Genomic DNA, 14,407 nt, shown 5'->3' on the forward strand with positions numbered 1-14,407 from the left:
GGGAGGAGAGAGTTGGAGAGAGTGAGAGATATACAGGAGAGGAGAGAGTTGGAGAGAGAGAGAGATGTAGAGGGGAGGAGAGTTGGAGAGATGTACAGGGGAGGAGAGTTGGAGAGAGAGATGTACAGAGGAGGAGAGTTGGAGAGAGAGATGTACAGGGGAGGAGAGAGTTGGAGAGAGAGAGATGTACAGGGGAGGAGAGTTGGAGAGAGAGATGTACAGGGGAGGAGAGAGTTGGAGAGAGATGTACAGGGGAGGAGAGTGTTGGAGAGAGAGAGATGTATAGGGGAGTAGAGAGTTGGAGAGAGAGAGAGAGATGTACATGGGAGGAGAGAGTTGGACAGGGGAGGAGAGAGTTGGAGAGAGAGATGTACATGGGAGGAGAGAGTTGGAGAGAGAGAGATGTATAGGGGAGGAGAGAGTTGGAGAGAGAGATGTATAGGGGAGGAGAGAGTTGGAGAGAGAGAGATGTATAGGGGAGGAGAGAGTTGGAGAGAGAGAGATGTACAGGGGAGGAGAGTTGGAGAGAGAGATGTATAGGGGAGGAGAGAGTTGGAGAGAGAGAGATGTATAGGGGAGGAGAGAGTTGGAGAGAGATGTATAGGGGAGGAGAGAGTTGGAGAGAGAGAGAGAGATGTATAGGGGAGGAGAGAGTTGGAGAGAGAGAGATGTACAGGGGAGGAGAGTTGGAGAGAGAGAGATGTATAGGGGAGGAGAGAGTTGGAGAGAGAGAGATGTATAGGGGAGGAGAGAGTTGGAGAGAGAGATGTATAGGGGAGGAGAGAGTTGGAGAGAGAGAGATGTACATGGGAGGAGAGAGTTGGAGAGAGATGTACAGGGGAGGAGAGAGTTGGAGAGAGAGAGATGTACATGGGAGGAGAGAGTTGGAGAGAGAGAGAGAGAGATGTATAGGGGAGGAGAGTTGGAGAGAGAGAGATGTACAGGGGAGGAGAGAGTTGGAGAGAGATGTATAGGAGAGGAGAGAGTTGGAGAGAGAGAGAGAGATGTACAGGGGAGGAGAGAGTTGGAGAGAGAGAGAGATGTACAGGGGAGGAGAGAGTTGGAGAGAGAGAGATGTATAGGGGAGGAGAGAGTTGGAGAGAGATGTATAGGGGAGGAGAGAGTTGGAGAGAGAGAGAGAGATGTATAGGGGAGGAGAGAGTTGGAGAGAGAGAGATGTATAGGGGAGGAGAGAGTTGGAGAGAGAGAGATGTATAGGGGAGGAGAGAGTTGGAGAGAGAGATGTATAGGGGAGGAGAGAGTTGGAGAGAGAGAGATGTACATGGGAGGAGAGAGTTGGAGAGAGATGTACAGGGGAGGAGAGAGTTGGAGAGAGAGAGATGTACATGGGAGGAGAGAGTTGGAGAGAGAGAGAGAGAGATGTATAGGGGAGGAGAGTTGGAGAGAGAGAGATGTACAGGGGAGGAGAGAGTTGGAGAGAGATGTATAGGAGAGGAGAGAGTTGGAGAGAGAGAGAGAGATGTACAGGGGAGGAGAGAGTTGGAGAGAGAGAGAGATGTACAGGGGAGGAGAGAGTTGGAGAGAGAGAGATGTACATGGGAGGAGAGAGTTGGAGAGAGAGAGATGTACATGGGAGGAGAGAGTTGGAGAGAGAGAGAGATGTATAGGGGAGGAGAGAGTTGGAGAGAGATGTACATGGGAGGAGAGAGTTGGAGAGAGATGTACAGGGGAGGAGAGAGTTGGAGAGAGATGTACAGGGGAGGAGAGAGTTGGAGAGAGATGTACATGGGAGGAGAGAGTTGGAGAGAGAGATGTATAGGGGAGGAGAGAGTTGGAGAGAGAGATGTATAGGGGAGGAGAGAGTTGGAGAGAGAGAGATGTATAGGGGAGGAGAGAGTTGGAGATAGAGAGATGTATAGGGGAGGAGAGAGTTGGAGAGATGTATAGGGGAGGAGAGAGTTGGAGAGAGATGTATAGGGGAGGAGAGTTGGAGAGAGAGAGAGAGATGTACAGGGGAGGAGAGTTGGAGAGAGAGAGATGTATAGGGGAGGAGAGAGTTGGAGAGAGAGAGATGTATAGGGGAGGAGAGAGTTGGAGAGAGAGAGATGTATAGGGGAAGAGAGAGTTGGAGAGAGAGAGATGTACAGGGGAGGAGAGAGTTGGAGAGAGAGAGAGATGTACAGGGGAGGAGAGTTGGAGAGAGAGATGTACAGGGGAGGAGAGTTGGAGAGAGAGAGATGTATAGGGGAGGAGAGAGTTGGAGAGAGAGATGTATAGGGGAGGAGAGAGTTGGAGAGAGAGAGATGTATAGGGGAGGAGAGAGTTGGAGAGAGAGAGAGATGTATAGGGGAGGAGAGAGTTGGAGAGAGAGATGTATAGGGGAGGAGAGAGTTGGAGAGAGAGATGTATAGGGGAGGAGAGAGTTGGAGAGAGATGTACAGGGGAGGAGAGAGTTGGAGAGAGAGAGATGTATAGGGGAGGAGAGAGTTGGAGAGAGAGAGATGTATAGGGGAGGAGAGAGTTGGAGAGAGAGATGTATAGGGGAGGAGAGAGTTGGAGAGAGATGTATAGGGGAGGAGAGAGTTGGAGAGAGAGATGTATAGGGGAGGAGAGAGTTGGAGAGAGAGAGATGTACAGGGGAGGAGAGTTGGAGAGAGAGATGTATAGGGGAGGAGAGAGTTGGAGAGAGAGAGATGTATAGGGGAGGAGAGAGTTGGAGAGAGAGATGTATAGGGGAGGGGAGAGTTGGAGAGAGAGAGATGTATAGGGGAGGAGAGAGTTGGAGAGAGAGAGATGTATAGGGGAGGAGAGAGAGATGTATAGGGGAGAGAGTTGGAGAGGGGGGTGTACAGGGGAGGAGAGAGTTGGAGAGAAAGATGTATAGGGGAGGAGAGAGATGGAGAGAGATGTATAGGGGAGGAGAGTTGGAGAGATAGATGTATAGGGGAGGAGAGAGTTGGAGAAAGAGATGTATAGGGGAGGAGAGAGTTGGAGAGAGAGAGAGATGTACAGGGGAGGAGAGAGTTGGGGAGAGATGTATAGGGGAGGAGAGTTGGAGAGAGAGAGAGAGATGTACAGGGGAGGAGAGAGTTGGGGAGAGAGAGATGTACAGGGGAGGAGAGAGTTGGAGAGAGAGAGAGAGAGATGTACAGGGGAGGAGAGAGTTGGAGAGAGAGAGATGTACAGGGGAGGAGAGAGTTGGAGAGAGAGAGATGTACAGGGGAGGAGAGAGTTGTACAGGGAAGGAGAGTTGGAGAGAGAGATGTACAGGGGAGGAGAGAGTTGGAGAGAGAGAGATGTACAGGGGAGGAGAGAGTTGGGGAGAGAGTGATGTACAGGGGAGGAGAGAGTTGGAGAGAGTGATGTACAGGGGAGGAGAGAGTTGGAGAGAGAGATGTATAGGGGAGGAGAGAGTTGGAGAGAGAGATGTATAGGGGAGGAGAGAGTTGGAGAAAGAGAGATGTACAGGGGAGGAGAGTTGGAGAGAGAGATGTATAGGGGAGGAGAGAGTTGGAGAGAGAGAGATGTATAGGGGAGGAGAGAGTTGGAGAGAGAGATGTATAGGGGAGGAGAGAGTTGGAGAGAGAGATGTATAGGGGAGGAGAGAGTTGGAGAGAGAGAGAGATGTATAGGGGAGGAGAGAGAGAGAGATGTATAGGGGAGAGAGTTGGAGAGGGAGATGTACAGGGGAGGAGAGAGTTGGAGAGAGAGATGTATAGGGGAGGAGAGAGTTGGAGAGAGATGTATAGGGGAGGAGAGAGTTGGAGAGAGAGAGAGATGTATAGGGGAGGAGAGAGTTGGAGAGAGAGAGATGTATAGGGGAGGAGAGAGTTGGAGAGAGAGATGTATAGGGGAGGAGAGAGTTGGAGAGAGAGAGATGTACAGGGGAGGAGAGTTGGAGAGAGAGATGTATAGGGGAGGAGAGAGTTGGAGAGAGAGAGAGATGTATAGGGGAGGAGAGAGTTGGAGAGAGAGATGTATAGGGGAGGGGAGAGTTGGAGAGAGAGATGTATAGGGGAGGAGAGAGTTGGAGAGAAAGAGATGTATAGGGGAGGAGAGAGAGATGTATAGGGGAGAGAGTTGGAGAGGGGGATGTACAGGGGAGGAGAGAGTTGGAGAGAAAGATGTATAGGGGAGGAGAGAGATGGAGAGAGATGTATAGGGGAGGAGAGTTGGAGAGAGAGATGTATAGGGGAGGAGAGAGTTGGAGAGAGAGATGTATAGGGGAGGAGAGAGTTGGAGAGAGAGAGAGATGTACAGGGGAGGAGAGAGTTGGGGAGAGATGTATAGGGGAGGAGAGTTGGAGAGAGAGAGAGATGTACAGGGGAGGAGAGAGTTGGGGAGAGAGAGATGTACAGGGGAGGAGAGAGTTGGAGAGAGAGAGAGAGATGTACAGGGGAGGAGAGAGTTGGAGAGAGAGAGATGTACAGGGGAGGAGAGAGTTGGAGAGAGATGTACAGGGAAGGAGAGTTGGAGAGAGAGATGTACAGGGGAGGAGAGAGTTGGAGAGTGATGTACAGGGTAGGAGAGAGTTGGGGGAGAGAGTGATGTACAGGGGAGGAGTTGGAGAGAGTGATGTACAGGGGAGGAGAGAGTTGGAGAGAGAGATGTATAGGGGAGGAGAGAGTTGGAGAGAGAGAGAGATGTATAGGGGAGGAGAGAGTTGGAGAGAGAGAGATGTACAGGGGAGGAGAGTTGGAGAGAGAGATGTATAGGGGAGGAGAGAGTTGGAGAGAGAGAGATGTATAGGGGAGGAGAGAGTTGGAGAGAGAGATGTATAGGGGAGGAGAGAGTTGGAGAGAGAGATGTATAGGGGAGGAGAGAGTTGGAGAGAGAGATGTATAGGGGAGGAGAGAGAGAGAGATGTATAGGGGAGAGAGTTGGAGAGGGAGATGTACAGGGGAGGAGAGAGTTGGAGAGAGAGATGTATAGGGGAGGAGAGAGTTGGAGAGAGATGTATAGGGGAGAATTGGAGAGAGAGATGTATAGGGGAGGAGAGAGTTGGAGAGATGTATAGGGGAGGAGAGAGTTGGAGAGAGAGATGTACAGGGGAGGAGAGAGTTGGGGAGAGAGAGATGTATAGGGGAGGAGTTGGAGAGAGAGGTGTACAGGGGAGGAGAGAGTTGGGGAGAGAGAGATGTACAGGGGAGGAGAGAGTTGGAGAGAGAGAGAGATGTACAGGGGAGGAGAGAGTTGGAGAGAGAGAGATGTACAGGGGAGGAGAGAGTTGGAGAGAGATGTACAGGGAAGGAGAGTTGGAGAGAGAGATGTACAGGGGAGGAGAGAGTTGGAGAGAGAGAGATGTACAGGGGAGGAGAGAGTTGGAGAGAGAGAGATGTACAGGGGAGGAGAGAGTTGGAGAGAGATGTACAGGGGAGGAGAGAGTTGGAGAGAGATGTACAGGGAAGGAGAGTTGGAGAGAGAGATGTACAGGGGAGGAGAGAGTTGGAGAGAGTGAGATGTATAGGGGAGGAGAGAGTTGGAGAGAGAGAGATGTACAGGGGAGGAGAGAGTTGGGGAGAGTGAGAGATGTATAGGGGTGGAGAGAGTTGGAGAGAGAGATGTATAGGGGAGGAGAGTTGGAGAGAGCGATGTATAGGGGAGGAGAGTTGGAGAGAGAGAGATGTACCGGGGAGGAGAGAGTTGGGGAGAGTGAGATATGTATAGGGGAGCAGAGAGTTGGAGAGAGATGTATAGGGGAGGAGAGAGTTGGAGAGAGAGATGTATAGGGGAGGAGAGAGTTGGAGAGAGATGTACAGGGGAGGAGAGAGTTGGGGAGAGTGAGAGATGTATAGGGGAGGAGAGAGTTGGAGAGTGATGTATAGGGGAGGAGAGTTGGAGAGAGAGAGAGATGTATAGGGGAGGAGAGAGATGTACAGGGGAGGAGAGAGTTGGAGAGAGAGAGAGATGTATAGGGGAGGAGAGAGTTGGAGAGAGATGTACAGGGGAGGAGAGAGTTGGGGAGAGTGAGAGATGTATAGGGGAGGAGAGAGTTGGAGAGATGTACAGGGGAGGAGAGAGTTGGAGAGAGAGAGATGTACAGGGGAGGAGAGAGTTGGAGAGAGAGATGTACAGGGGAGGAGAGTTGGAGAGAGATGTATAGGGGAGGAGATCGCTGCCATCGTGCCCTGCGGTCCAAGCCTCTGCCAAACAATCCCCCGAGAGATGTGGTCCAGGCGGAGAAGCGTCCAGCGCTGGAAATTAACTGGAGGAAAGCGACCAGCGCAGCTGGTGCTGGCGCGTTACTTTTCCACAGCGTGCCCTCTTGATACCAAGCTCTTTCCCATATTCATCTCCATACCAGACCAGGAGCTCTGTGTGAGGGGGGAGGTCTGTGCAGGTTCTGTAGTAGATTTTCCTGTGGTCCTGCAACGCCACAAGGTTCTGTTCTTCCTCGTTTCTCGCACAATTTACAAACCTGGTACAGGGAGGCGGCTGTGCTCTGACCTCTCCTCTCTGCTGCAGTCTCAGGTTCAGTTTCCCGGAAGTGGCAGCGATCTAGTTGGAGCTCCGCTGGTGTTTTATCTGGAAGCAGGGATTCCATCCATCTGCCCACGAACTCCTCCACGTCCAGGACCTCCTCAGAAAAAATTACAGCGGAGAGGAAGGCAGACGGAGGAAGACCCAGCTCGTGCACGGGCGTATGGACACCTTCCCTGCCGCTTGCTGATCTCCACGCACGGACTAGAAGACTCTGCCAGCTGGAAACCAGGCAACACATGACAACCCATCTCTGAAAGGGACGCTCTGTGGAGTCTGGATCTATCTCCTCACTATGCCAATATTATTTGGCCGCTTGCGAGTTTTTAATCTCTATTCTTTTGTATGTTAATACATTTTATTACACTATTTTTCCCCTTTTCCCTATTTTCTGAGGAATCATCAGGAGGCTTCCCCTCACCCTCAATCCATCCCCCCTCCAGAGGAGTAGTCATCTGACCAAGATTAGACACCTGATGTGACTGTGTCTCCTCCCTTATTATATATTCATTATTTACCCCCCTTAACGAAGAAGCAAGGTATATATGTATGTTGAATTTTTCCTCATTGTGGTCCCCCTCTCTCTTCTATTGTCTACGTTTATATATGCCCTGGAGTCACAAGCAGAACAACGCGCCTGAGGATCCTTCCCCTTTCCCTCCTGCACATCTATACAGAGGTTGGTGAATCACCTCTGAGAGACTCGGGCAGCGGAACTGCATTGTGTAAAGGACTGAAGTTACGTATCGAACAGTAGGAAATCTCTTTTGGCGCAACTTCTCTATTTTCCTTATACAGGGGAGGAGAGTTGGGGAGAGAGAGAGATGTACAGGGGAGGAGAGAGTTGGAGAGAGAGATGTACAGGGGAGGAGAGTTGGAGAGAGATGTATAGGGGAGGAGATCGCTGCCATCGTGCCCTGCGGTCCAAGCCTCTGCCAAACAATCCCCCGAGAGATGTGGTCCAGGCGGAGAAGCGTCCAGCGCTGGAAATTAACTGGAGGAAAGCGACCAGCGCAGCTGGTGCTGGCGCGTTACTTTTCCACAGCGTGCCCTCTTGATACCAAGCTCTTTCCCATATTCATCTCCATACCAGACCAGGAGCTCTGTGTGAGGGGGGAGGTCTGTGCAGGTTCTGTAGTAGATTTTCCTGTGGTCCTGCAACGCCACAAGGTTCTGTTCTTCCTCGTTTCTCGCACAATTTACAAACCTGGTACAGGGAGGCGGCTGTGCTCTGACCTCTCCTCTCTGCTGCAGTCTCAGGTTCAGTTTCCCGGAAGTGGCAGCGATCTAGTTGGAGCTCCGCTGGTGTTTTATCTGGAAGCAGGGATTCCATCCATCTGCCCACGAACTCCTCCACGTCCAGGACCTCCTCAGAAAAAATTACAGCGGAGAGGAAGGCAGACGGAGGAAGACCCAGCTCGTGCACGGGCGTATGGACACCTTCCCTGCCGCTTGCTGATCTCCACGCACGGACTAGAAGACTCTGCCAGCTGGAAACCAGGCAACACATGACAACCCATCTCTGAAAGGGACGCTCTGTGGAGTCTGGATCTATCTCCTCACTATGCCAATATTATTTGGCCGCTTGCGAGTTTTTAATCTCTATTCTTTTGTATGTTAATACATTTTATTACACTATTTTTCCCCTTTTCCCTATTTTCTGAGGAATCATCAGGAGGCTTCCCCTCACCCTCAATCCATCCCCCCTCCAGAGGAGTAGTCATCTGACCAAGATTAGACACCTGATGTGACTGTGTCTCCTCCCTTATTATATATTCATTATTTACCCCCCTTAACGAAGAAGCAAGGTATATATGTATGTTGAATTTTTCCTCATTGTGGTCCCCCTCTCTCTTCTATTGTCTACGTTTATATATGCCCTGGAGTCACAAGCAGAACAACGCGCCTGAGGATCCTTCCCCTTTCCCTCCTGCACATCTATACAGAGGTTGGTGAATCACCTCTGAGAGACTCGGGCAGCGGAACTGCATTGTGTAAAGGACTGAAGTTACGTATCGAACAGTAGGAAATCTCTTTTGGCGCAACTTCTCTATTTTCCTTATACAGGGGAGGAGAGTTGGGGAGAGAGAGAGATGTACAGGGGAGGAGAGTTGGAGAGAGAGAGATGTATAGAGGAGGAGAGAGTTGGAGAGAGAGAGATGTACAGGGGAGGAGAGTTGGGGAGAGAGAGAGATGTATAGGGGAGGAGAGTTGGGGAGAGAGAGAGATGTATAGGGGAGGAGAGTTGGGGAGAGAGAGAGATGTACAGAGGAGGAGAGAGTTGGAGAGAGAGAGATGTACAGGGGAGGAGAGAGTTGGAGAGAGAGAGAGATGTACAGGGGAGGAGAGTTGGGGAGAGAGAGAGATGTATAGGGGAGGAGAGTTGGAGAGAGAGAGATGTACAGAGGAGGAGAGTTGGGGAGAGAGAGATGTACAGAGGAGGAGAGAGTTGGAGAGAGAGAGATGTACAGGGGAGGAGAGAGTTGGAGAGAGAGAGAGATGTACAGGGGAGGAGAGTTGGGGAGAGAGAGAGATGTATAGGGGAGGAGAGTTGGGGAGAGAGAGAGATGTATAGGGGAGGAGAGTTGGGGAGAGAGAGAGATGTACAGAGGAGGAGAGAGTTGGAGAGAGAGAGATGTACAGGGGAGGAGAGAGTTGGAGAGAGAGAGAGATGTACAGGGGAGGAGAGTTGGGGAGAGAGAGAGATGTATAGGGGAGGAGAGTTGGGGAGAGAGAGAGATGTACAGGGGAGAAGAGTTGGGGAGAGAGAGAGAGATGTACAGAGGAGGAGAGAGTTGGAGAGAGAGAGAGATGTATAGGGGAGGAGAGTTGGGGAGAGAGAGAGATGTACAGGGGAGGAGAGTTGGGGAGAGAGATGTATAGGGGAGGAGAGTTGGGGAGAGAGAGAGATGTACAGAGGAGGAGAGAGTTGGAGAGAGATGTACAGGGGAGGAGAGAGTTGGAGAGAGAGAGAGATGTACAGGGGAGGAGAGTTGGGGAGAGAGAGAGATGTATAGGGGGGGAGAGTTGGGGAGAGAGAGAGATGTACAGGGGAGGAGAGTTGGGGAGAGAGATGTATAGGGGAGGAGAGTTGGAGAGAGAGAGAGATGTACAGAGGAGGAGAGTTGGGGAGAGAGAGAGATGTATAGGGGAGGAGAGTTGGAGAGAGAGAGATGTACAGAGGAGGAGAGTTGGGGAGAGAGAGAGAGATGTACAGAGGAGGAGAGAGTTGGAGAGAGAGTGATGTACAGGGGAGGAGAGTTGGAGAGAGAGAGAGAGATGTATAGGGGAGGAGAGTTGGAGAGAGAGAGAGATGTATAGGGGAGGAGAGTTGGAGAGAAAGAGAGATGTATAGGGGAGGAGAGTTGGAGAGAGAGAGAGAGATGTATAGGGGAGGAGAGTTGGAGAGAGAGAGAGATGTATAGTGGAGGAGAGTTGGAGAGAGAGAGAGATGTATAGGGGAGGAGAGTTGGAGAGAGATGTATAGGGGAGGAGAGTTGGGGAGAGAGATGTACAGGGGAGGAGAGTTGGAGAGAGAGAGAGATGTATAGGGGAGGAGAGAGTTGGAGAGAGAGATGTACAGGGGAGGAGAGTTGGAGAGAGAGAGAGATGTATAGGGGAGGAGAGAGTTGGAGAGAGAGAGAGAGATGTACAGGGGAGGAGAGTTGGAGAGAGAGAGATGTACAGGGGAGGAGAGTTGGAGAGCGAGAGAGATGTACAGGGGAGGAGAGTTGGAGAGAGAGAGATGTACAGGGGAGGAGAGAGTTGGAGAGAGAGATGTACAGGGGAGGAGAGTTGGAGAGAGAGAGAGAGAGATGTACAGGGGAGGAGAGTTGGAGAGAGAGAGAGAGATGTACAGGGGAGGAGAGTTGGAGAGAGATAGATATGTATAGGGGAGGAGAGTTGGAGAGAGTGAGAGATGTATAGGGGAGGAGAGAGTTGGAGAGAGAGAGATGTACAGGGGAGGAGAGAGTTGGAGAGAGAGAGATGTACAGGGGAGGAGAGAGTTGGAGAGAGAGAGATGTATAGGGGGGGAGAGAGTTGGAGAGAGAGAGATGTACAGGGGAGGAGAGTTGGAGAGAGATGTACAGGTGAGGAGAGAGTTGGAGAGAGAGAGATGTATAGGGGAGGAGAGTTGGAGAGAGAGAGAGAGAGATGTATAGGGGAGGAGAGTTGGAGAGAGAGATGTATAGGGGAGGAGAGTTGGAGAGAGAGATCTACAGGGGAGGAGAGTTGGGGAGAGAGAGATGTACAGGGGAGGAGAGTTGGAGAGAGAGAGATGTACAGGGGAGGAGAGAGTTGGAGAGAGAGAGATGTACAGGGAAGGAGAGAGTTGGAGAGAGAGAGATGTATAGGGGAGGAGAGTTGGAGAGCGAGAGATGTATAGGGGAGGAGAGAGTTGGAGAGAGAGATCTACAAGGGAGGGGAGTTGGAGAGAGTGAGAGATGTACAGGGGAGGAGAGTTGGGGAGAGAGAGATGTACAGGGGAGGAGAGTTGGAGAGAGAGAGATGTACAGGGGAGGAGAGAGTTGGAGAGAGAGAGATGTATAGGGGAGGAGAGTTGGAGAGAGAGAGATGTACAGGGGAGGAGAGAGTTGGAGAGAGAGAGATGTATAGGGGAGGAGAGTTGGAGAGTGAGAGATGTACAGGGGAGGAGAGAGTTGGAGAGAGAGAGAGATGTACAGGGGAGGAGAGTTGGGGAGAGAGAGAGATGTACAGGGGAGGAGAGTTGGGGAGAGAGAGAGAGATGTACAGGGGAGGAGAGTTGGAGAGAGATGTACAGGGGAGGAGAGTTGGAGAGAGATGTATAGGGGAGGAGAGAGGAAGATTGTGTGTGACAAGTAGGGGGAGGGGTAGTGATATAGGGGAGGGGTAGTGATATAGGGGAGGGGGTAGTGATATAGGGGAGGGGAAGTGATATAGGGGAGGGGGTAGTGATATAGGGGAGGGGGGAGTGATATAGGGGAGGGGTAGTGATATAGGGGAGGGGGTAGTGATATAGGGGAGGGGGTAGTGATATAGGGGAGGGGGTAGTGATATAGGGGAGGGGGGAGTGATATAGGGGAGGGGGGAGTGATATAGGGGAGGGGGGAGTGATATAGGGGAGGGGGTAGTGATATAGGGGAGGGGGTAGTGATATAGGGGAGGGGGTAGTGATATAGGGGAGGAGGTAGTGATATAGCGGAGAGGGTAGTGATATAGGGGAGGGGTAGTGATATAGGGGAGGGGGTAGTGATATAGGGGAGGGGGTAGTGATATAGGGGAGGGGGGAGTGATATAGGGGAGGGGGGAGTGATATAGGGGAGGGGGGAGTGATATAGGGGAGGGGTAGTGATATAGGGGAGGGGGGAGTGATATAGGGGAGGGGGGAGTGATATAGGGGAGGGGGTAGTGATATAGGGGAGGGGGTAGTGATATAGGGGAGGGGGTAGTGATATAGGGGAGGGGGTAGTGATATAGGGGAGGGGGTAGTGATATAGGGGAGGGGGTAGTGATATAGGGGAGGGGGTAGTGATATAGGGGAGGGGGAATGCAGAGGAAAAAGATACACTATTAAAGACAAACAAGACAAGAACACAACAAGATATTCAATATCAAATAACACACACTATGTGCTGCACACACTCAGGGTACCGTGCACGCACAAACTGCCACAGTGTATCATACACATACAATCACACACACACACAGTATGACAAACACTGTGTAACAAATGCACACACAATTTCACACAGTGTAACACACACATACAATCACACACACAGTATGAAAAACACTGTGTAACACACACACACACAATCTCACACACAGTATGGCAAACACAGTGTAACACATCCACACACAATCTCACACAGTGTAACACACACATACAATCACACACACAGTATGGCAAACACTGTGTAACACATGCACACACAATCTCACACACAGTGTAACACACACACAGACCTGTCCCTGTATAGCAGGTTTGCTCACACAGTGTAACACACACACACAGGCCTGTCCCCGAATAACAGACGTTTACTCACACACAATGTAATACACACACACAGTGTAACACACACACAGACCTGTTCCCGTATAGCAGAGGTTTGCTCAGACACAGTGTAACACACACACACAGTGTAACACACACACACACACACACACACACACAGTGTAACACACACACACACACACACACACACACACACACACACAGTGTAACACACACAGTGTAAAAGACACACACAGTGTAACACACACACACAGACCTGTCCCCGAATAGCAGAGGTTTGCTCACACAGTGTAACAAACACACACACACACACACACACACAGTGTGACACACACACACAGACCTGTCCCCGTATAGTAGAGGTTTGCTCAGACACAGTGTAACACACACACACAGTGTAACACACACACACACACAGTGTAACACACACACACACACAGTGTAACACACACACACACACAGTGTAACACACACACACACACACACAGTGTAACACACACACACAGTGTAACACACACAGTGTAACACACACACACACAGTGTAACACACACACACACACACACACACACAGTGTAACACACACACAGTGTAACACACACACACAGTGTAACACACACACACACACCTGTCCCCGTATAGCAGAGGCTTGCTCAGACACAGTGTAACACACACACACACACACACAGTGTAACACACACACAGTGTAACACACACTGTGTAACACACACACACAGACCTGTCCCCGTATAGCAGAGGCTTGCTCAGACACTGGGTACACGACTCATGGAACCACTGGAGACACCGGCAGCACTGCAACATCTTCATGTTCCATCTGTGGGGACAGATACCCGTGTGTGTGTGTGTGTGTGTGTGTGTGCATATATACATACATACATACAATTATTGTGTGCACCCCCCCCCCCGAGTATACCCAACATGTGTGTGTATATATAGTGTTCAGGAAAAACAGGACCTTTTTATTTTTCGTCATATCTTGCAGGAAATGACAATGGTGTTCGGTGCAGCAGATACGTGCGTTATGAAGCGCTTGGGACAGAGCAAGGATTATGGTCCACAACGCTGACATAAGACGCTTCCTGATGGAGGACGGTTACTAGGAGGCCTGTAACATCTAGTTCGTAAAACCACGTATCGATCACGAGGGGAGCAGCTGCACCAACGCGTTACTGATGATGCAATCAGACTGCGGCGTTCTCATCTGCAGGCGTTTCCGCAGAAGGACATCTTGAACACACACTTTCAACTCCAACTTTATAGTAAGCTTAGTGTTCCAGGTTATATAACGACAGTTTAACACGTTTACGAAGGAAAACCCATTTTTCTCGTTTAATGGACATTAAAACACATTGTATCTGGTACTTGTTGCCATAATGCAGTCACATCAATGTCGTTAAAATCAGTTGGTTGTCTATATTGTGCTACTTATATAGTTTTAATCTACTTTCCAGATCTACAATTGTGCACGTTTTCCTGGGAACCGAGGGAGAAATATATAAGATATGACGCAAAACTAAAGGGGTCCCTTTTTTCTTGAACATGGTGTGTATGTATGTATGTATGTATGATATATATATATATATATATATATATATATATATATATATATATATATATATATATAATCAGCGCTTGTCAACCCACTGCTGGATGAAGTCTTCCCCAATGATTTCCCAGCTAATGTAGTTGCAAGCCTCTCTTCTCCACTTTGCTCCAACAAATGACTACATTTCATCTCCTCCCATCCTCCTTTTGGTCGTCGCCTTGGTCTTTTTATACCCCTTGGAATCCAGTTAAGTACCATATTTGTCCAAGGATTGTCATTTCCTCATGCAATATATCCGTCCCACCGCCATTTTAACTTCTTCACCCTTGTGATGATGTCACAGACTTCTGTTTGATTCCGAACACATTCTTTTCCCCGTCTCTTTGGGTAATACCCAACATGC

The 14,407-nt window shown here is 50.2% G+C and overlaps 1 protein-coding gene across 15 annotated transcripts in view; it reads right to left on the reverse strand.

The window, feature by feature from the left end:
* PHF1 (PHD finger protein 1) overlaps positions 1 to 14,407 on the reverse strand; it is a 65,186-nt gene that overhangs the window by 33,492 nt on the left and 17,287 nt on the right. For 14 of the 15 annotated variants that reach the window (XR_012790600.1, XR_012790601.1, XM_075580910.1 and 11 more), the window contains one exon: positions 13,177 to 13,272. The exons of the other annotated variant lie outside the window; for it this stretch is intronic. Coding sequence is in view for 12 of the 14 variants with exons in the window: in XM_075580910.1 (XP_075437025.1) it covers positions 13,177 to 13,272 (96 nt within the window). In the remaining 2 variants the exon portion in view is untranslated. The remainder of the gene's footprint in view (positions 1 to 13,176; positions 13,273 to 14,407) is intronic. 15 annotated transcript variants of the gene reach the window in all.

Source organism: Ascaphus truei (genome assembly GCF_040206685.1).
Source record: "Ascaphus truei isolate aAscTru1 chromosome 20 unlocalized genomic scaffold, aAscTru1.hap1 SUPER_20_unloc_3, whole genome shotgun sequence".
NCBI lineage: Eukaryota > Metazoa > Chordata > Amphibia > Anura > Ascaphidae > Ascaphus > Ascaphus truei.